This window comes from Balaenoptera musculus, chromosome 12 (assembly GCF_009873245.2).
Source record: "Balaenoptera musculus isolate JJ_BM4_2016_0621 chromosome 12, mBalMus1.pri.v3, whole genome shotgun sequence".
Classification (NCBI taxonomy): domain Eukaryota; kingdom Metazoa; phylum Chordata; class Mammalia; order Artiodactyla; family Balaenopteridae; genus Balaenoptera; species Balaenoptera musculus.
Window position 1 is genome coordinate 52620405 of NC_045796.1, and position 21631 is coordinate 52642035.

The 21631-nt window shown below is 46.0% G+C and overlaps 1 protein-coding gene across 4 annotated transcripts in view; it reads right to left on the minus strand.

The window, feature by feature from the left end:
- Positions 1 to 765: 765 nt before the first annotated feature.
- The window catches only part of LOC118905362 (sine oculis binding protein homolog), a 157058-nt gene continuing 136192 nt past the window's right edge, over positions 766 to 21631 (minus strand). For all 4 annotated transcript variants that reach the window (XM_036872003.1, XM_036872006.1, XM_036872004.1 and 1 more), the window contains 2 exons: positions 19515 to 21455; positions 766 to 2082 (listed from right to left, as the gene is read on the minus strand). In XM_036872003.1, the coding sequence (XP_036727898.1) occupies positions 19518 to 21455 (1938 nt within the window). In that variant the 3' untranslated portion in view covers positions 766 to 2082; positions 19515 to 19517. The remainder of the gene's footprint in view (positions 2083 to 19514; positions 21456 to 21631) is intronic.

Here is a 21631-nt window from a genome sequence, read left to right on the forward strand (position 1 = left end):
TTCAACATCTTCTAAAACTTACTAGCTTTATTTAAAAAAAAATTTCCCTGGGGGAAAGAAATGAACACCTTCTGTAACAAGGAAAATAACAACAATAGTCATAATAATGAGAAAAGCAAAATAAGCACATGTAAGTGCATTTTTCTTTCTTAGAGATTTATTTTTGTTTGATGAATCGGACACTGGTCAGGGAGAGAGGAGAATGCTGGGGGCCCCGCAGGGAAAGGGGCACCCAGAGGTGGGGCTTCTGCATCCTGCGTGGACAAGTTTGGTGTTAGGGTCGGTTGGTTGTTTTAATCGGTTGCTGGAAGTTTTCCTTTTGTTCACTTTTATAAATCTCTCCCCAGACTTGCGAGCTTCCCCTCCCTCCCGCCCCCTTCCCTTGCTCCCCAATTTCATTTTTAAAAAGCGAGCTCGCTCGCCAGGTGTGTCCCCAAGCTCTCACAGCTCTAATAAATAAGGAGCACCTGTAAAACAGTAGCTTGACTTGTTAAGTGACTCTGTACAAAGGAGGATATAGAAATACAGTATGTACACCGCATCCACGGCCCCGTGGTGCTTCAAGGCCAGCGTGACTCTGTCTTGGCCTCGCCTGCCCACCACACCCCACCGCCCCGCTGCTGCTGGCTCAGCGGCCTGTGGGCGGGGGCACCTGGACCCCTCCAGAGGGAACAATTGCTTTATTGGAGTTAGTAAACAGATACACTGAATCACAAGGTGATTTGATTTTTTTTTTTTTTTTTTAGTTTTCTTCCTTTTTTTGTTTTTTTTTCTTATTTTTTCTTTTCTTTTCTTTTTTTTTTCTGTACTCATCAGAATGGGATACTCCACGACTGTCTCACCAACTCAGTGCCAGTACACATGCTCTAGAGGACTTCTGGACTCGCAGCTACAACTGTACAAGTGCACACAAGAAAATCTACCCTGTTATCCTCCAACCACTGATTGAGGATCGAATTGCACATTTCTCTTAACCATGACAGGAGAAAGCAAACAGTGAAACAGAATCATGGGTGAGCTTTCTCACTTTCCCTCCTGTTTTCATTGGTTTGTCCATACCATTCTAATTATCATGAAAGGGCTCTGCGTATAGAGAGATTGCTTCACTGACTTCCTGGATCACCGAAAGCCATCAGGGTTGAAATTTCATCCAAGTCTTTCGTGACGCCCAGCAAATATTCCCCCTCGGATTATTTTACACCTTGAGGGCATTTTGGTCTTCAGTTCAACACTCTTGCTCTGTTCCCAAATGGGGCGCTATTTAAGGGAATTTAAGGAGAAAGCTGAGAAGAATAAACATTTACCGAGTTCTCTTGGCATTCAGTCTCTGAAAAACCACAGTATAAACTATTCATGCTGCTTCTTACATCTGTCAGATCGAAAATTAAAAGCCATAAAAGTGTAACACTGAAAATATGGCATTAAAAAGGATAAAGGTGGCCTTTGTAAAAATAACAAGAAAAGTATATTAGCCAATAAAATATTCTAACTCTTCATTTAAAAGTGCATCCTGGGCAGGACAGAGATGAATCTGAAGCATTGGGACTCCAGTATGATCCCTCTCCGCCGTCAAAACGTGAACAGTATAGGTCCAAAACCGTACAATGCAAATCACAATTCTTCGTGTAGCAGCAAAACCACAGCAGTTTTTAAAAAGATTAAAAAAAGATTTTTGTTTTCAAATCTGTATCATCTTCCAGCCTCACCCTCTGAGCCTTGAAGATGGGGCAGGGAGAATACCTACGTTGGTCCTTGTGGCTTGTTGGTGTTTTGTCGTTTTTGTTTTTTTTTTTTCTTTTAAACCAGGGGCAAAATCCCTAAGTTCCTCTGGGGAGAAGCAGAGATGGTGGCAGCAGGAAGGCTGGGCCCGCTTGGTGGGTCCAAGACGTGCTGGCTTCTCTGGGCTAGAGGCCACCAAGGGAGGGCTGCTTCCTCTGAGATGCTTAATGACAGGAAGTGGCTGTATTTGCTTGAGTTTTAGCCAGAGGGGGTGGTGAGCTGACCAGCTGGTGTCACTGGATGGCGAGACATGGTTTGCTCTGCGCCCTCTCTCCATGCAAGGTACCCTGTGAGCGAGCGTTCCTAGAAAAAGAGGAAAAGGGGTTTGTTAGAATCCACTAGACCGAACTACCCCCCACCCCCCAGGCTGGGGAGAAGCCGGGCATGAGTCAGAGCAGCACACTCTCCAGCTGTCAGGTCAGACTTACAACAAGGCCCCAGAACTGGGGCGGCGCAGCCTGATTTCCACACGACTTTCATTCACGGTTCTGCGCAGGATCAGCCCTGCCAGCTTTGTGTGAGGAAATGAAACTCGAGTCGCTTTTTGGAATACCGTAATGAGCACGGAGCACCACGCCCTCACCCAAAGACTGCAGCAGCATCCTTTGCAACCCAGCAACGTTCACTCTCCACGTTACTGCACGCTTAACTGGCAGGAGGTCTTTGCAGTTGCCCAAGGGCATCCCAAAGCCAGGCAAGGTCATCGGGGGACCCTGGTGTTGCAGACCTCAAGCCTGTACCCCGTGTAACAGCCCTAGTGTCTGCTGCAAAGGAGGAAGGCCATGAGATGGACTTTTTAGCACGTGAAAAATTCCTGGGACACAGAGACCACTCTTCAGAGGTTTCCTACAGGGGCGACTGAGCTGGGAGAAGTGCCCCTCTCTGTGGGTCTTGCCTGACAAAGGTGAGCCACTCACATCGCTTCATATCCAGACCAAACATAGGACTGGGATCCCAGGGCAGAAGGTCTGAACAGTACTGTTCACCAGGAAAGTCAGTTTCTGCGGAATGTCCACCCCAACTTTCTCCACAGACGTTGGGCTCTGCCTCTCTTATCCTTACTGGCTTATTTCATTTGCTACCAGTCTCTTGGCTTGAAACCTCCTAAGGACACTCCGTCACCCCCAGGAAGCAGCCATTCAGAAGTCATCCAACTAAACTGTGAAGTCCCTGAGGTCTGGGGCTGTGTCTGTTTCGCCCACATCCCTACACCCGGGGACAAATGTATTCAGCTCAACACACATTTGTCAAATGAATGAGAGTCAAACAGCTCTTGTCCCCCATGTCCCAAAACGGTACTTTTTTTTCCTGCCAATAAATGGGGATGTCAGATATGTGAATGGGAAAATTTGGCTAACGTGAGGTGGTGGGAGAGGACTTGTAAACATCCTTACAACTGTTGAGATTATTCCTAGACCAGTGAACAAATAATTTCAGGTGATAGAATGTAGAACTTGAAGGGACCCCAGAAATAATATACACAGTTTCCGCATTTTATAGATGAAGAAATGGAGGCCACAAAGAGAACTGGAGTGTTCAGAGTGTCTGTAGCATGAATTTAGCACAAGTGTGAGGAGGTCAAAATGCCCATTGGGAGGACTAAGTCCAAGCTTGTGCTTTGAACCCTGCTATCCAAATACTGGTGTTAATGGCAACCATAATAATGATCAGCCAAAAACAAGGTTTGAAAATCTGAATGTGCATGACAGGAAATGCCTGAGTTCCCCAAATCACATTAAATCACCAGATCTGTGTGCATTTAATACGTATATTAAATAACCAAAGTGAAAATGCAAAACACCACAAATATGCAATGGGAGTGGAATTATAAGGTCATGGAAACCTTTTCATTTGGCATGGTCAGATTTGGAAATGTGGATATTTATCTCTGAATAAAGAGCTCACTTTAATTTCTTTCTTTTCTTCCCCTTCTTTCTTTCTCTCTTTCTCTCCTTCCTTCCTCTTTCTCTCTTTCTTTTTTCCTTTCCTCCTTCCTTCCTTCCTTCCTCCCTCCCTTCCTTTCTTTCCTTCTTTCTTTCTAAGACATAATGGTGAGAAGAGGTACAAAAACAAACAAAAACACCAAGAGCCACCAACAAATGAGAAGTCACAAAGGATTGGGAAGAGGCCTTGGAAATGGACCCAAATGGACCCTAAGACATACTGTAGCTTCTTCTGGGCAGGATTTACTTTTGTTTAGGAAGCACAGCCTGGAACGTGCTTTGGAGGGAGGGAAACCATCCCTACCTCTGGGCTTGGGACTAAGAGTGACCAAATCTTGTAGTCAGAGAGGACCTCTGAATCCCTTCTTTAAAAAAGGAAAAGGAAAAAAAAAGGTGTTTAATGGTTTCTTCCAGTGACTGAGAAACACCTCCATTTTGAATTATTCACTCAAGAATGCTGCAACTGCTTTTTCAAGGGTGTAAATTTTTTCTTTAATGTAATCATGACCCCCCCAAAGAGGACTATTTCTCAAATAAGTTTCCTTATACTGAAATCACCTTTGGACAAAGGCCAAACATGGACAGCATCAGCCTACTTAGAGAAAATCTCAAGGCTTTCAGAAGGGACTAGGAAAACGGGATTATAATGAGAGCCATTCTGGAACCTTAACTACAGCGTTTGCCATCCCAAACACGCTAATAATCATTATTATTCTCTGGTATCTATTATTGTCTGGTAAATAATATGTGTTTTCCCCCAAAGTTCTACAGGGTGCAGCTGCACCTCACTCTATTTTTTGCAGCCCCGCTTCTGCTGTTCGGAAAGCCTCCTCACACCAAGCTTATTTCAAGAGAACGGCAAAGGGAGGATTTGTGCTGTTTCCTTCCCTCTCAACACACACTTGCCGTGTCTGGGACACCCACCCAGGCCAGATGGTGGCAGTGCAAGTCCCTCGGCGGTAACATTTGGGGAGGGGGTAAACTGAAGGCCCCCTCCTCTGTCCTCCTGGCTCTGGCTGGTTCAGGGCAGCCCCCATGTTGGCGACACAGGAATCAATGAAAATGAAGAACCAAGCTTGGGCATCACTTTCCTGAGAGTTATTCGTTTGCAAGGTGTGAAACTCAAGAGTGGGGAGGAAGTGACCTTGGAGTTTTAGAAAGTGATCATGGCAGGAGGTTCCAGAGCCCAAGTCCGTTCCGACTCAGCCCCTGCTAAGCAGAGGCGTCTTATAGAACAGTCGGTCCTCTCTGTCTAAATTTCTTGATCTGAGTAAAGGTGAAATTTCTACAATATGTGAGACAGAGATGCAGGTTACAGCATAAACCCTACGTAGCCGTGTGACCTTGGATCTATTCCTTAACCTCCCCAAGCCTGGATTCTTCCTCTGTGAAATGAAGGCATGGGTGAGATTTTCTATTACATCTTCCATCTCTCATATTCTCGGATTGTAGGATCTTTGGACCAAAGCCATCATCAAGTATGGTGGTATGCAGTTATGCATGTATAAGAAAGACTATTCATCTCTCTCTCCTGAAGTCCCAAGTTTCAGAAAGAGTCTCCTTCTTTCTATGAATCACATACACACACTCTCACCTCTGGCAGAGATTTTTGGAGTGTCCCTTAATGCAGGGGGTTCTGGGGAAGTGGTTCTACTTGTGCCTCACATTTGGGTTTTCCTCTGAACTGGGGTTTTCCTGAAGGCAGGACAACCCAGGGCCCTGTCATACGGAACATCTCACAGACACACACACACACACACACACACACACACACACACACACACACAGCCCGTCCCATGGACCACACTGCACGGTGTATGAAGACCAGCTCCACAGTGCGTGGTCTCCAGCAGGCATGTACGGTCAGCGTCTGCAGAACTCCAGGCCCAGCTGCCCCTTTTGGCCAGAAGAATCAAGTCTCTCCCTCATGGACTCAGCTGCACACCAAGTGCCCTGAACAAGCCTCTGACCACCGGCAATTTCCTTTTCCATCAGGAAAGCATTGCTAAGAATGTGACTGAGTTACTTCTCCTTTACCGCATAAGCATTGTCAGAGTGTCATAGAGAACAAAAATAGGCCTGCGTACTAATAACTTCTTTCAGTGTTGATACTGTCAACATACCATCATCCTCACCTTTTCTCCTTTGACCTTTACAGCCTAAGATGTATGCAGGTTGCATTTAAAAGGAAATTTTATAATTTCCAGGCAACCACTCCCGAAAGTAAATGTGTATCCAAAGAAAATGTCTGTCTTGTTCTACATCCCACTATAGTCCTTCCATGGCACAAGATTCCACCTCCACCAGGCAGTCTGCCTCCATTAATCTAATCTGTTTTCCAAACTTTTATTCTTCTTTGCTTCCTCAAATACCTTTGTCATTAGCATAATCAAAATCCAGTAGGTCTGTCCTGTCTTACCTGTCTAGAAGGCAAGCTCTCCAGGTCCATCATATTTATTCCCCAGAGTCCAAAATCCTGTGGCATCAACCCTACAATGTGCAAGAGATGCCCGCTGCCAGGCCGGCTTGCCTTTGTCCAGTTATCCCAGCCCTGCCCGTGATGCCACTCGGGCACATCGGCCCATCATTTACCACGGTTAAATACAGCTATTACGTGCTGGCTTCGGCCACGCTGTTTATCTGGGACAATAATGAGTCCCTGAGGACTGGACTGCTCTCAGGTAGCCACAGCTATTCTGGGACGCTCACAAGGGTAGAACCTCGTGGTCAATGAACAGAGCCGCCTGCACCAGCTGATAAGGCTGGGTGTGATGCCAGACAGTGGTCTCCGCATCAAGCCCATCCCGGAAAGGGCTACGGCTTGGTGAGGTTTTGCCAAAAAATGGTTCCCTCTCTCCTCCATCGACCATCGCTTCATGAAGAGTTCTGAAATGGCTTTTACCAAGTTGGAAACCGTTTTCATTTACAAAGTGGATGGTATCTCTTTTCTTATAGCTTGCTAATTGATGAAAGTAATTTAAAAACATCGCTTCTCTTTTCTAGCATGATTGCTAAGGGAAATAACCCACGGTGAGGAGAGGGGAGTAGGGCCAAGGGTGAGCTCCAGCACCACTGAGCTGCCCACGCCCTGGCTCTGATAAGCTAAGGCTCATATTATTTAAAAGAAAGAAAATTAAACCAAACATGAGGCCTTGCTTTTCTTTTTTATAATTTTCTCCTTCAGCAACATCTCTTATTTTACTCTTTAATCAATAAAAATCCCAACCATACAAGACCCCCTACTTAGATAACTCCATCTTTAATTTTTTGTTTTACAAATTTAAATTTTGGTTTTCTTTGCTTAGCTGGTTCGAGGAGTTAAATGGGTAGAGAGACCTGTTTATTCATATGAGTGGCCAATGCTATCTTGCTGACCTCTACAAGATCCTGGGGGACAAAGAACCCTGAGCCACAGAACCCCCTCTTGTGCACTTGCAAAAGCCTTTATCTTCACCCTGGACAATGGATCCTCTTTAGCTACCTCAAATCTTTTTTTAAAACCTGGGAGTTTAAGCTAAACAAATTACCCTGTCTCTGGTCCTTTTCTAAAAGCAGGCAGGGATTCATGACTAACTGCACACATTTTTACAAATGCACTGGAGCAAGTGGCTACATGCATTCGTGAAAGAGAAAAATAAAATGAAGAATTACATGATATAGCTAATGTTTTACAAGAAATTTGAATAAGAGACTCGAGCCCTATGCCGCCTGGCTTTCAGGACCAAGCACTTCCTATTATGGTTTGGGAAAGTTGCAGTTTTTTCAAAGAAAGAAGTTACATTTACTGAGCATTTAATGTCAAATACTGCGCTAGGTACTTTTATATATTTATTTCACTTACAAACAAATATATTTTATATACTTATTTCATTGAAACAACAATGCTATGAAGTATTTATTACTGTCTCCATTTCACAGATGAGGAAACTTTCCCAAGAAGGTTAAGGAACTTACTTGCTCAAGTTCACCAGCTAGAAAGGGGCCAAGCTGGATTGAAGTCCAGGTCCTATAACCTCAAAGTCCATGCTCGCCTCGGAGTGCTATCCCCTAGCCCAGGTTTCACCTGTCCCCTTCCTCACCCTGACAAGCAGGGGTCACAGTGTCAAAGTTGACAGGGGCCTTAGAGACAAAACTCCGAGAAATTATTTGCTAAGAAATAATAATTGCATTTTCATTCAAGTCCTATCCAATACACAAACTAGCTGATGCTAGTTCATGTGCCTTCCAAAAATTCTGCCTTGGACACAAAAGTAGATGTTTATTGTACTAAGATTGAGTCTGTTATTTATTTATATAATCTGAACACAGGCAGTCTAAGTTAAAAAAAAAAAAAAGGAAAGAAAGAAAAGAAAAGAAAAAAAAGAACCTAGAGAAAAGAGCAGCTTTATATGGCAAGTAGCTATTGTCTATGGATCAACAGACTTTAAGATTTTAGGCTGGGTCTGGAAAAGAGGTCTGACACTTTATTTACTCTTAACAACCAGCCTTTTAGCAGAAAGAGAGAGGGAGAAAGAGAGAGAGAGAAGGGCTTCATTTCACGGAAACTTCATGTAAAAAATAAGAGCAAGCATACTGCTTCCCTGCTACCCCCCTCTAACAGCCAAGGAGATGGAAAGTGTGCTTAATAATTGCTTTTCTGCAACCCTTCCACCCTTCCACCCCAGATGTTCAGGTACAACCTATTTCCTCTCTGAAATCAGCTGCCCGGTGTGAGGCAGTGATGCCGTGGGTAGCAAAAGTATGACTCTGGTCCTTGGCACAGGGCGTGTAACTCAAGCAGCTCTGGTCGTATCCCGTGTCCCACTGAGGGGAAAGGCAGATGAGGACTCAGGTTCTAATCCCGGCTGCGCCACTCTGTGACCTTGAGCGTTTGCTCTGTTTGTCCCAGTCCCTACTTATAAAAGTGGAACCAGACATCTTAGGAGAATTTCTGGAATCATTTCCCTAACCTCCGAGGTTGACAGCATGGAAATGTTTCGTTACCTCCCATTACACATTGAGGGAAAACGTTCTGGGCTGCAAGGGCTACCATTACAATTCTTATAATGAGCACCTAGTATATATATGCCAGGTGGGCATTTTACTTCTGTTGTTTACACTGGAGCCTGATAACGCTATGGGTTATTATCTTCATTTTTTTGTATATAAGACATGCTCAGTGGTTTTGCAGGAAGATTCTGGAGCCAGGCTGCCAGTCAGATCCCAGCACTGCCATTTACTGGCCAGTGACTCTGGGTAGGATATTCAACCACTCTGTGCCTCAGTTTCTTCATCTATAAAATGGGTTTAATAATGGTACCCCAGAGGGTTGTTGTGGGCATGTAACATCTGGAACACTGCTTACATATAAAGAGTGCTCAACAAATATTAGCTGTTACAATTATTAAATGAGAAAATGTAGGCATAAAGAGGTTATAAAACTGGTCCAAACTCACAGCTGGTTTTCAGATCCAAGCAGACCTCACTCCAGCCCTGGACTCCTCTCCCAGGCATTGTAGCCTAATAGGACAGTAAGTCCATTTCCTGGGCACCTCTACCCATGTTTTCTTATCTGCTCCTCCCAGCAATGTTATGACCTCGAGACTGAGGCTTGGGGAGGTAAAGTCGCTTCTTCCCTCACTTACTAATTGGCTCTGCTGGGATTTGAACCCAGGCTGGCCCAACCCCAAAGCAGAAGTCTGTATCCACTAAACCACACCGCTGCCTTCCTTCACTACCAGGAGCCCACTGTCAACACACGTGGAAGCTTCAGAAGGTGTACGACCTGGGAAGTTAAAAAAGATAAAAGGACATTTTCAAAAGTTGCCACACCCCTTTAAAAGTGCCTGCCAGCCCTGGGAGGATCTGATTCAGCTTCTGTGAAGATCTCTGAAGGTGTCTGAGGTTGAGCAAGCCACGCAAGCCTTGTGGCTGCTCTTCATTCCAGGGACAGAGCTTTGGGCATCACTAGGGCCACCGTCCAGGCTCCACGTCCATCCTCAGGGAAGTCCTCCGCTAGGAGAGCCGCTGCCTGCCTTGCGCACCCATTGGGTGACCGACGGCCTGCACCACGCCCTGCCTCACTGACCTAAGGCTCAGAGCAGCGGGGCAGTCAGAAGGGCGGAGCCCCTATTTCCACAGCAATCTGGGGCCTGGCCAGCATCCCCCTTGACTGAACTTTGGAATGTTGTGAGGTTTCCTTCCACTGTGTGCTATGAAACCTCTTAGGTCTGTTCTGGGCACAAACAAAAGAGCTCATCCTCCCCTTGCATTGCCACGATGGCTTTACATACGTAAAACATAGATGTGGCAGCTCTCGCCGCTCGCACTGCAGCGATAACATCCCGCAATGTTTAGAATCCACCGCTGGTAATGAGCCTGTCATCAGAATTCAATGATCAGCTCAGCAATGCTAGTCTTTCTTTTGCTTCCTTTTCAGTGCACGAACAGCTGCTGAAGTAATTTTCCTCAAACACAGATTTCCTCCTGGCACTCCTCTGCTCGAGGTCGTGGTGACGTTGCCTAACGTACAGAGTACAAGTGCCACAACCTCCAGCTCCACTGCCCACCTGCTCTCCTGCAGTGGCCCCCTCCTCTCCGTCTGCAGCCAAGCCCTTCACTCCAGCCGTGCGAAGGGCAAGGTCATCCCTCACTTGACTTCCTCTTCTCCGCACCTGTGGCTCTTGACATCCTACTGCCTCTCTTATTCCTCCACTCCCGACTGCAAGTGCAAGGCCCTCCCCAGTTTTAGAACCTAACTCCAAACCCACCTGCTGTACGGAACCCTATCCTGGTAACTCCATTAACTATGCCTCTCCTGACACTCTTCTCGTTCATTCACTCAATAAATACTCATGTGCCCATTCTGCCAGCCCCAAGCTAGGTCATCAGTTACAACAATGTGTGAACTGTCCCCGTTCACACCAAAGCCCTCACCAAAGCCCGCTGTCTACAGTGTCATATCTGTTTGCAGGTCCTGCATGATGCTTGCAATAGTGGCCTTGGTTGTTTCTTGCCTCTCTCAGATTATTAGCTCCTCAAAACAGGTCTAAGACTCCTGCCACTGCCTCTTCCACTTTTTTTTCTTTTCCCTCCCTCCCTCCTTCCTTCCTTCCTTCCTTTCTTTCTTCCTTCCATCTCTTAATAACAGTGCCCCTGCATGGAGTCAGTATTCAATACAGTTAGTTGAAAACGGATATGTTTTACCCTCTAGGGAAATAAATGAAGACTATCTTTGAACCACAAATGAGTGAAAGGGGACTGCCTCCCTCTGTTCGGATATGATTAAGAGTTTATTAACTTTCGTGGGTCGTAATATATTAATTAAGTATAAATTAACCATTCTAAATACAAGGTTTTTTTAAAAGTTACTATCCCTGTGCATCACACACACACACACACACACACACACACACAGCTGAGACACAGAACGAGTTGATCGGAGGATCAGACAGTGGGAGGTGCTATCAAAATCAGAACCCTGAATGAGTGACCGCTCAGCTTCATTTGCAAGGTCATAAGGTTTTTCCACAAAAAATTTTTCATAGTTTTTCAACTAGTATTTGGGATTCAAGTTGCTCAGACCTTGGTGGATATGAAAATAGACCTTCAGTCCCATGTTTACGATGTCATCGTATTAAATGAGAGGAATGGAGGGACCTGGATATATTTTTGGTTTGGCAAATTGTAAAACTATTTTTTTTTCAAACATTTGGGGTTTGGCTAAAACCAAAACTTATTTTGCCAAGCACTTTGGCCTTAATTTTTAAACCCATGTGTATTTTAAAAGAAATTCAATCTATATGTTTCTGACTCATTTACACTTAACTCATGAAAATGCTGTTTGGTAAGAGCTGTTAGATGTCCAAGCAAGTTTATGAGCCCTTTTAAGCCTTCTTTTCCTCGTTCTTGCCAGAAAGTTGTATTTTGCCAGCCATAAAGAGTGTGAGCCCCAGAGGCCTGTGGTCAGTTTGAAATTTATAACCTCTGAAGCTTAAATGGATTCTGACTTGGAAAAAGGTTTTTTTCCCTCTCCTCTTTTTCATATTAAGCACTCAAACAGGCTACTTATGATAAAGATGGGATCCTATGTCTCAGTTTCCAAGATGGCTGAGGGTGAATAGTGAAGAATTCAATCTAACCACCAATAAACTGCCTCTAAGACATTTTGGAGGAACAATGTGACACTTTAAGTTCCTCTGGACACAGATCCAACACTCTAATGGAAAGTTTTACTAATTACTCTTAGGATAAGAAAAAGAGGTAGGAATCAACATGATTCAAGTTGAACATTTTACCTTTGGGGGACTTGGTAATTCTTTAAAAAATCACAGACAACCAATCCTGTTTATGACTTTTTATACATTTAAAAAATAAGCTGAATCTACTAAAAACGACATTTGAATTAAAACCAGAAAAGCAGGAAGGACGTGTATGCATGCTGCAGTGACTTCACCCTGTATCTACTATATGCTCAGATGATGCTCAGATACCACTCAATTATAGTATTCTAGTGGGAGAAAGCTTTTGGATAAAGTACTTAAAAATGGCTTATAAATATTTAAAGTATAAGCATCTAACAAATCATAATGACAAAGTTTTACATTTAACCACATGTGCTCCAAATATCTTGAAATTACTCTAAATATGGGTTTAAAATATCAAAAGGGCTTGTTGATGGGATGCAGAACTTTGCAGAGAAACTTAAACCTGATCATTCTTGCTCTCACAACACCCAATAGGCACAATTTTTAAAGTGTGCGTGTGTAGATTTCCTTAGGAAAAGATCATGCTACAGTCTGAATTTCCAAAACAAGAGTTGAAGGATGAAATATAGGGTTTCCCCTTCTCTCACCAAATGCAACTTAGCCACTTTGCTTCTAGATAATTTGTTATTGTAGGTTGGCTCGAATTTAAGACAGTAACATCTTAGAAACAGTTGGAGAACGAAGCCAGCTGCAAGGAGGATATCATTACAAATTGAGACACATGTTATATGGGAATACCATTCATTTTCAATACCAGAAACATGTCTGGGGAAATAAGCCATGCAAATGAGGGAGAGACATACTTTTTAATTGCATTTTTTGGACATGAGGTCAATGTTTCATATCAAACGAGTCCATAGTGTATGTTTCTCCCTTCTGTTCTTCTGTCACATTCTTACTTCCCTTTTTACCCAAAACAAAACACAGCTTGCTATCAAAGAAAGACAACAAACCAGAGGTTCAAAGGGGGAACTGATGAGACAACCAGCATCGCAGCCAACTCTCTGGATGGAATGAGGCCGGGGAGTGCTGGACAGCTTTGATTGTCCCAGTCCTGACCCCACGCCCACGTGGAAAGGCAGTTCTGCTCTCGTGTTCCCTTCTCTCTATTCAGACTTGTGTGTTTGGTAAAATTGCACAAGCATGTTGTTGCCTATGGCCATAGCTCAGTCCTAGGAGCTCAGAGTTAAGGGATATCAGGAGCTACTTGAATGGTGTCCAATTTAAGGATGTTTAGTACACTCAGGAGCTTTTTAAAGCACAAAAGATGCTTTAAAAGTTTTGTTCTTATTGTTCTTTGCTTTTGCTCCAGTCATTTTCACTAGAATCTTTTAAATGGCCCCCTTGAAATAATTTGTGTGTGTGCATTTCCCCTCCTTGCTGATGGCTGGCTGCACGTTCTCAATCCTGACCCCACCCTACTTTTTTCTCAAGCAGAATGCTGTGGAAATCCATAAATCTGGAGAAGAGCTCTCCGTGGTTAGTATTTCGAGCTGGCATCTGAGATGGCATTTACTCCTTTTCCTTGAGAATGGGACCCTGTTAAATGATGCCAGTGCTAAATTGTTTATCTTTTAAACTAATTTATTTGTTTCTCTGAAATGAATTCCTTTTATGTTTTTGAGGCATTTGTAAAAAAAAAAAAAAAGTTTACACATGCAGAATGCATTGCCTTAACATGCATCCACGTATATTTAAACCAGCAACTGAAGAATACAAAATAACTCTGGGTGGGATAGGGTGAAGGAAAACAGAATGGCCACCCTCTGTCCCTTTGACACAATCTCTTCCACAAGAGAGTCTGGAAAAGGCAGAGTGTTGGTGGTGGATGGTGTTCCACTACAAGAGGTAAGTGTTCCAGGCTGCAGTGTGTTTTGGTCCTCAAACACCTCTGCCCCTCTGTGATGCTTGTCTGCATGAAGGTAGGTGTAAATGATTGATGCCCAGGCAGTCGCTCGAGCCAGGAAGGGAGTGATTCATTGGAAACCAGACAGGGAGCTTATTTCTAGTGCCCTTCTGGGCAATGGCTTGTTAGTAGCTGGTTGAGTGCTTTCACCTTTCCAAGTACACTCTCTCCAGGTGAAGAAGCATGCTAGGGAGCTAGGGGGCTTGGTAGCGCTCCAAGACACGGCCATGCCAATGCCCTGGTGTTTACTGATCCGTCCACTTCTCCGACTCAAGCCATTCTCCTCCCTTGGCCTCAACAGCAGGGTAGAAGGTTTTCCACTGAAGGACAGCATCTGCCTATACAGCACAAACTTTGAAAGTCCAAGTGCCGGGGAAGTGTCTAGCTTGTTTCTTTCCTTGCTTCCCCTTTCTTCTTTCCCATAGGCACTCACAGGTTATAGTAACTTGAAGAAAAGTCTATCACCCTTTGCATTTTGTCACTAAGGCAATCTTATTGAGGCAAGGGCGACATTATGTAGCTGTAACAGTGATTCTGCAATATTAGGTCCACAGCAAAAATTGCTAAAAATAAATTCCAAGTTTTAAGGGAAACTTACAATTAATTCAGCTTCCTCAGAGTAACAAGAAAAATTTCTGTTCAGGTATTGCTTGGTGATAATATAAAATAATCTTTCAGAGATGTAAGGCATACTTTTTCTGTAGCCAAAATCTATGGACTGCTCCTCCCAAGAAAACACCTCCGTGCACAAGCACATAAAGCTTTCCACAAAATTCCAGAGGGAATACCTGAAGGCTGTGCATGGACAAGTCCATGGAGACCAGCTCCGGGGAGCTGACACACAGATCGGGCGGTCTGTAGATCACGGCCAGGACTCGCGCTGCACTGCCTGACCCTGAGGATCCTCGCTAAAGCTCACGCACTAAGCACTTCTCTTCCCTCACCCTAGCCCCAGCCCTGCTGACGATGGAAGCCTATGGCTACATCTGAAAGAACTAAATACCCGGTCACATATGTCATTTCCTATTCCATCATAATCTGATTGAAATAATATCTAAAGCCAGGTGCCTGCACATTAAAACCCTCCTTCAACCCCCTTGTCCTAAAGGTTAAAAGAGACCCGGCAACACTGAACGAGATGTGTCTAAGGCCAACCTTGACACTGTTCATCCAGAAAATTCTCCTCTATGAGTCTGAAATGATCACAGCAAGCACTCTCTCAGGTCCTCACCACTCACACGTGCGCATGACGCAGACCTGGCCATTCCTCACTGCTGGCTCTTTGAATAACCTATACCTAGAGCTGGGCAGCCATCTGCATCCTGACAGACGGGCAGAACTTGAACATCAGGGATTACGTCACCAATGAACATTTCCAATAAGCAAGTATTAGAACATTAAAAATCTCAAGTCTGGCAGAGGATCTGAGCACACCCTGCTTGTACTGATTTCCTCCTCTCAGTCACAGTTTTTCCTCTTTTCCTTGCTTTCGTAGTCGGCACCCACAGTCACATTTCAACTGCATGGACTTGACTTTGCAGGCAGCCGATCCTCTCAAACTTCTCAGCTGGAGAAACCGAACTGGCAAAAAGTTACCTGCCACCTCCACCCTTGCTGCTTTCCTAATGAGGCGAGTCCCCTGCCCCCTTCTTGAAATAGTCCTTTCTGGGATTGTGGCTCCGTGCAGACTAATAATTAAACTCTAAACTCCAAGAAGTCAAAACTACAGCCCCCCTTCTTCAGCTCTCCCAGAGAAAACAAAAAGTGGAAGGAACTCTTGCTGCTGAGGCTAGGGGAGCATCTCGGAATGGGGGCCGGGGACAAGACTCTTGGATTTTCTTTCTGGTTTTAGAAACACATAAGAAATTTGGGAGCCACAAAGGTGGGAAGTTCTTGGTCTTGCCGCTCGTCGGGAATGGAAAAAGTGAGGGTGAAAGGGTTACTCATGGTACACATTTTTTCCATTGATTATTTTACTTAAAGAGAAGATGTCATTTCCCTGGAAAATCAAGGAGGGGGGCATATTTTCTTTTGCATATCTTGAAACATTTGCAAATGGTTACTCTGAACTCCCCAATGTACCATAAACAAGTGTAAACTGTAGAAATTCAGAAAATGTACAAATACAAACAGCTATCCCCCAAGCTCAAAGGCAAAGACAAAGCAAGGAGTATTCCATTTATAAATGGAATTCTTTGTGGAGAGAACAGTTTGGGAAATGTTTATACATTGTTTTCCTTATTATTTGGGGGGATTTTTTTTTTTTCAGCTTACAGAAGCGTCTTAAAAGTTGAAGATTAAAGGAAGTTTCCAACCTTTTAAAATCATCGACTAAACTTAATTAGTTCTGCATCTAGGAAAATATCTGCTCAATTAAATCATTTGCAATCATATCAACAAACCAGAATGCATAAATTCAGGTAACCGGGAACAGAATAACTTCAAAATGGAAAAAAAAAAACCCTGTGATTTGCCAAGAACTAGCAAAAATGATGACTTCTTTGAAGATAACTGTAGCTGCCTGGATTACTGATTTCAAGACACAGTCTGCTTTGAATCTATTTTAAATGATTTTTAAAAATAGTAATACAGTATGAAAATGGTGGGCATAGTGAAAATGAAGAACCCAGACGAAAGTTACTGACAGACAATGAGTCACCAACAAGCACAAGGAGAAATCACTCACCTGCGCCTCATCCACCACAACTCAGCCCAGGTTTGGTTTTGGTTTTTTAATGCTTTCCCCTTTGGCTTTAACTTGTCACCAAACAGTGTTCACTGTCAGGGCACAAAAGCCATGCAGTTCTTTAATTAGCGGATGCATTTCCAGTTTCCGTAACCATATGCATAGGCTGGGTTTCTGAAGGCATAGAAGAAAAACAGCACCACGTGTGCACAGAAAATCAGGAAGGGTCAGAGAATGTGAGTGAATTACGGCAGGTTGAGACTGTGCTGTGAGCTGACACGGAACTACAGAGGGCAAGAGGCAATGTGATTTAGTAGAGCAGAGGCGTTCTTCCCCCACCTTAAATCACTCGCCTTGTCACCCCACTGTAGCTGGCAAAGCCCGAGAGTCTCTGGCTTTAGAGAAAAGCTGTAATTTCTTGCGGGACCCATCATAAAAAGAACTTTCCAATCTCAGGGGGATATGGGCAATTTCATCATTACATCTTCTGAAAATGACTGAAGCCAGGTTAATATTTTTAGTAACGACTCTGGTCCACATACAAGACCCTAGCCTGATTCTTTATTCAGAAACATATATCATCCAAATAGCCATCATATATTTCATGCTTTTATGTTCTTTTGACCCTATACTACTTATGGACTAGTGACACTCTTCTTGACCTGGTCACTTCTCACTTTAGTAATGGTAATAAAATCTTTCACCGTCTCGTTCTTCCTTTAATGTCATTTGAATGAGTGACACTAGAATGTGTTTAAAATTACAATTCCTGATGCTTTTCTGGCTTTCTAAAGGCCATCACTTTTTTTTGTCCCACATCTTCCCATTACTCACTGCTTTGTCAACCAGATTAAATTACTCTGGTAGAGAAATCAGGGGCATTTTCAATTGAGGTGACTATGAGAAGGCCGAGACTGTCTTTGGAGAGCAGAACTTGCAGATATAAAACCAAGGATTGGTGGACTGATTTTTAGTATTCTGCTCCTACTGGCAAAGCCATCAATGGAAAAGGAAGCCTCAGACTATGGCGGCTGAGAAAGCCTTCTCACACCACCCAACAAGGCCCCTTTCACTGGCTCTGAGCTTCCCAAGAAAACTCCTGGCTATAAGTGAGGTAGATGCCCATGTAAATATGCTGACTTAGAGACAATGGTTTGGACACACCACATCAAGTGTTCTGGTCCACATCTGTATTTCCTACCGTGGAGTAATGGGTTGGTATTCTAGGTTTTTCATTGTTGTTGCTGAAAAAAAAAACTGAGCACGCTAAAAACAAACAAACAAACACCATCTAAACATTTAGAGAATTTGGTAGGTAGGCTTGGTTTTTGTCTAGGAACTTTCCCCCAAGACAACTGAGGTGGATAAAAGAATTTTATCAAGTAGGGTAATAAAGGGACCAATTAACCTATTCTCCTACAGTGGTTCAAAGAAAATGTAGCTCTGGAGTCAGACAGCCTACATTTGAATCTCAATGCTGCTTATTAACTTGGTAATCTTGGGCAAGTTACTTAATTTCTATGTCTTAGTTTCCTCATCGGTAAAATGAAGACAATAACAATTGCCAAATGGATCCTGACCCAAATAAATACTACTGAAAAACACTTAGAGAAGGACCTGCACATACCAATGTGAGCAACTGTTCTTCCTAGAAGGTCCACTTCTCCTACCCAGGCCTCCTTCCTCCCCGGTGTACATTTCCACCAGACTATAAGTGCCCTGAGGGCAGGCACTGCACCGTATTCACCTTTGTAACTCCCAACTCCTGGAAAGAGCTGTGCATAAGTTATGTGCTCAGTAAATATTCATTTCCCTTCCTTTCCTCTCCATAAATAGTTGATAAACTTCAGCAGAACATTAGCCTGTTTGCTGTCCTTGTGGACAGAGGAGAGCGCTCAGGCTCTGGGTCCAGCAGGCCTGAGTTGAATACCGGTTCCCTCACTTACCAGCTCTGATTTGGGCAACATCTCCAAGCCTTACTTTCCTCCTTGGTAAGACGCAGACGATGCTTATTCCACCAGGATTGTTGGGAGGATCAAACAAATGAGGTCACATCTGGCTACAGTGGGCAGCCACGCAGGCTAGTTTCCCTCCCCCTTACTGAAATTCTGGACTCGTTATTTATGGTTTACTTGGTATTAAGCAGGATTCCAGACCCTCCCCTGCCAGAGGTCAGAGATGTGCGCTCTCACCCACTTCAGCGATGTTGCCCTTTTCCCTGTCAAAGCCTCCCACTGCCTGGAGAGGTGAGCACCTCACCCACTGAGCTGCTGAGCCCCAAAAGGGGAGAAAGCAAAGCTGGTCAGTGATGTTGAGGCCCACCCTGGGAAATGCTGGTTGGTGACAAATGAAGGAAGAGACCCCATGAACACGAGCTGCTCCAACACCCTACCAGGCAAATGGGGCTTCGAGGCCTGGGTTCAGTTGGCATAGCATGTAAGAAGGTTAGATTTTATTCTCATCTTGCAAATGGAATCCCCTGGTTATTGAGAACATTTGGTGAATTAGGACATTCTGCCAGTGACTCTACCAGCTCCAGGAAGTGGCTCAGCTTGCCTTTTACCACAGTCCTGTAACCTCATGACTGAACATTTACTGGTCCCAAGTAATCTCTCCTTCCTCCCCACATCCTCTTCTACTTACAGGGATGAGCCTAATAATAAAAGTGTAATTAGTAGATAGTGTTTCAATGCAGGTTCAAGAATTGGCTTTATCCTTAAGTAAGTGACCCTGGGCATGGCACTTACATGCTGTGACTCAGTTTCCTCATCTGTAAAATGGGAATGATGTTGGATCAAGATGATGATAGTGTGTGACCACACAAGGTGTACTGTAAAACACGTAAGGTAAAACCATGATTATCAATACAACTCTCTCGCGCGCCTCTGCCCTGTAAGAAGTAAGGAGGGGGTGCACTGACTCGTGTGGAGAAAAGCCCCGGTGTACATACAAACCTTTTACTTATTCTGATTTCTAATTCGGAGGCACCTCCTTTTGAGCGGAGGCTCCAGGTCCTCGGGCCCGGCGCTGAGCATGGGCGAGGAGATGATGCACGGCGCCATGGCAGTCTTCTCCGCGGGTTTTGGCACAGGCTGGATCACGCAGCCCGTCTTGGGCAGCATACGCAGAGCATACGCGTGGTCCTCGTCCGCGGGGTTATTAAGGTTCGGGTCTGACTTGTCGCCTCCCGCCAGGGCCTCCTCCCCTATCAGCTTTTTGGCCGCCTCCCCGTCCAGGTGGCAGTTGGAAGCACAGTTGTTCTCTTTGACGGACTCCAGCTCGCTCACCGCGGGCTCCTCCGGCGACAGCAGCTTCTTGGGGGGCGCGGGAGGCGGCGGTGGCTGGGGCTGCTCGGGCGGCGGCTCCGCGCCCTTGGCGCCCTCGGCGGCGGCGCCGCGCGTGCCGTTCACAATGACATTGCAGGCCGCGGCGGCCTCGGGGCCCGCGGGCGCGCCAGGGCCCGGGTCGCCGGCGGCGGGCGGGCTGCAGTGGCCATCCCTGCAGCCGCCGCAGGTCCTGCGCTCCGCGGCGCCCGGCTCGCGCTCCGCCTTGACGTGCGCGTGCAGCGCGCGGTGGATCACGTTGTGCAGCCGGGCCCGGTGGCCCACCGTCAGGTCGATGACACCGTCCTGCGGGCCCTGCAGCACGCCGGGGAAGCCGAGCTGGCCGCCCGCGCCCGGGGGGCTGCCGGCGCGCCGCGTCAGGTCCACCACCTCGCTCCGGCCGTGCTCCGCGGGCGCCAAGCTCAGGGCCTGGCCGGAGCAGCCGGGCGGCGAGTCCGCGGACTTGGACGAGCCCTGCTTGGAGTCCCGGGGCGACAGGGAGTGTCCGCCAGGCTTGCCTCCTGCCGCCGAGGAGTCGCCGGGGGCGCTCGGAATGAAGTTCTCCCCGTTGCTGGAAAATCCGTTGGGGGGTTTGGAATCATTGATGTGAGGGATGGGAATAGGGATGGGGATGGGCACGGGCAGGGGAACGATCACGGGGTATGGCACGAGCAAGGTGGGGGGCGGCACCAGCGGGGCGAGCGACGGCAGCCCGAAATTCATCATCTGGGGCACGGGCATCGGGCCATTTGGCATCATGCTCACTGGCGGGAAGGGGAGACTCGGCAAGGGCGCGCCCGGAGGTGGCGGGGGTAGCAGACCCGGAGGGTTCCCGGGCATGGTCGGGGTGCTCGGGGGGTGGATATGGGGGGACAGCATGGGCCGGTGCATGGGACTGGAAGTGGGGCCCAGGTTCCTGGGGCCGCCGGGCGGGGGCCCGATGCCGGGGAGCATGGGGTTGGAGAGAGGGCTGTTAGGGTTGGAGGCGTGGTGCGGCGGTCCGCGAATGAAGGGCGGGCGGATCTGCTGCATGATCTGCTGTTCCATGAAGATGGGCAGCGGTACCGGGCCGCGGTTGGTCATCACCATGGGAGGGCTGCGAGGCGGGACGCCGAGGGGAGGCCCGATGCTAGCAGGTGGCTGGACGGAGACAGGAGGGATGTTTGGAGTCTCGCTAATGGGCATGGACTTGGGCACTGGCGTAGGGATTTTAGTGACAGAGCAGTTGGCAGTGTCAGATGGAGAGACGGTGGTGGACACCGATGGGCCAGGGCCCTGGCTTTGGCCAGCTGCAGCCGCCGGGGAGGGGGCCTTCCTGCGAGCATCTGTTAGAGGGATATTCCAAGAGTCTGGAGTGAGCAGCTGCACCCCAGTGCCTTCTGCTTTATTTTCCATGGGAGGGTGTAATGTGCTGCACAGCCCAGCTGGAAGGTTGGCCTGTGTCTCTTTGTAGAAAATGTCCATTTTGTACTGATTGAGACATTTTGCACTGCAGAACTGAAGCCTTCTTTCCCCGTCCCCAAAATCCAGGTATTCTTTTGTGTGTCTTATGTGCTTACACCAGTCACATACCTACAACACAGTAATAAAGAAGAAAAAAGTAAGGTAAACAATTTCCTTTGGTAGACAGCGTTTCATGTTTTACATGAAGCTTCTTTCAAACTTTATCATAATATTTCAAACAGGCGGAAGTGTTTCGTTCTAAAAGGTACGATTCCTAAATGTTTGTAAAACAATTTCTCTTTGGG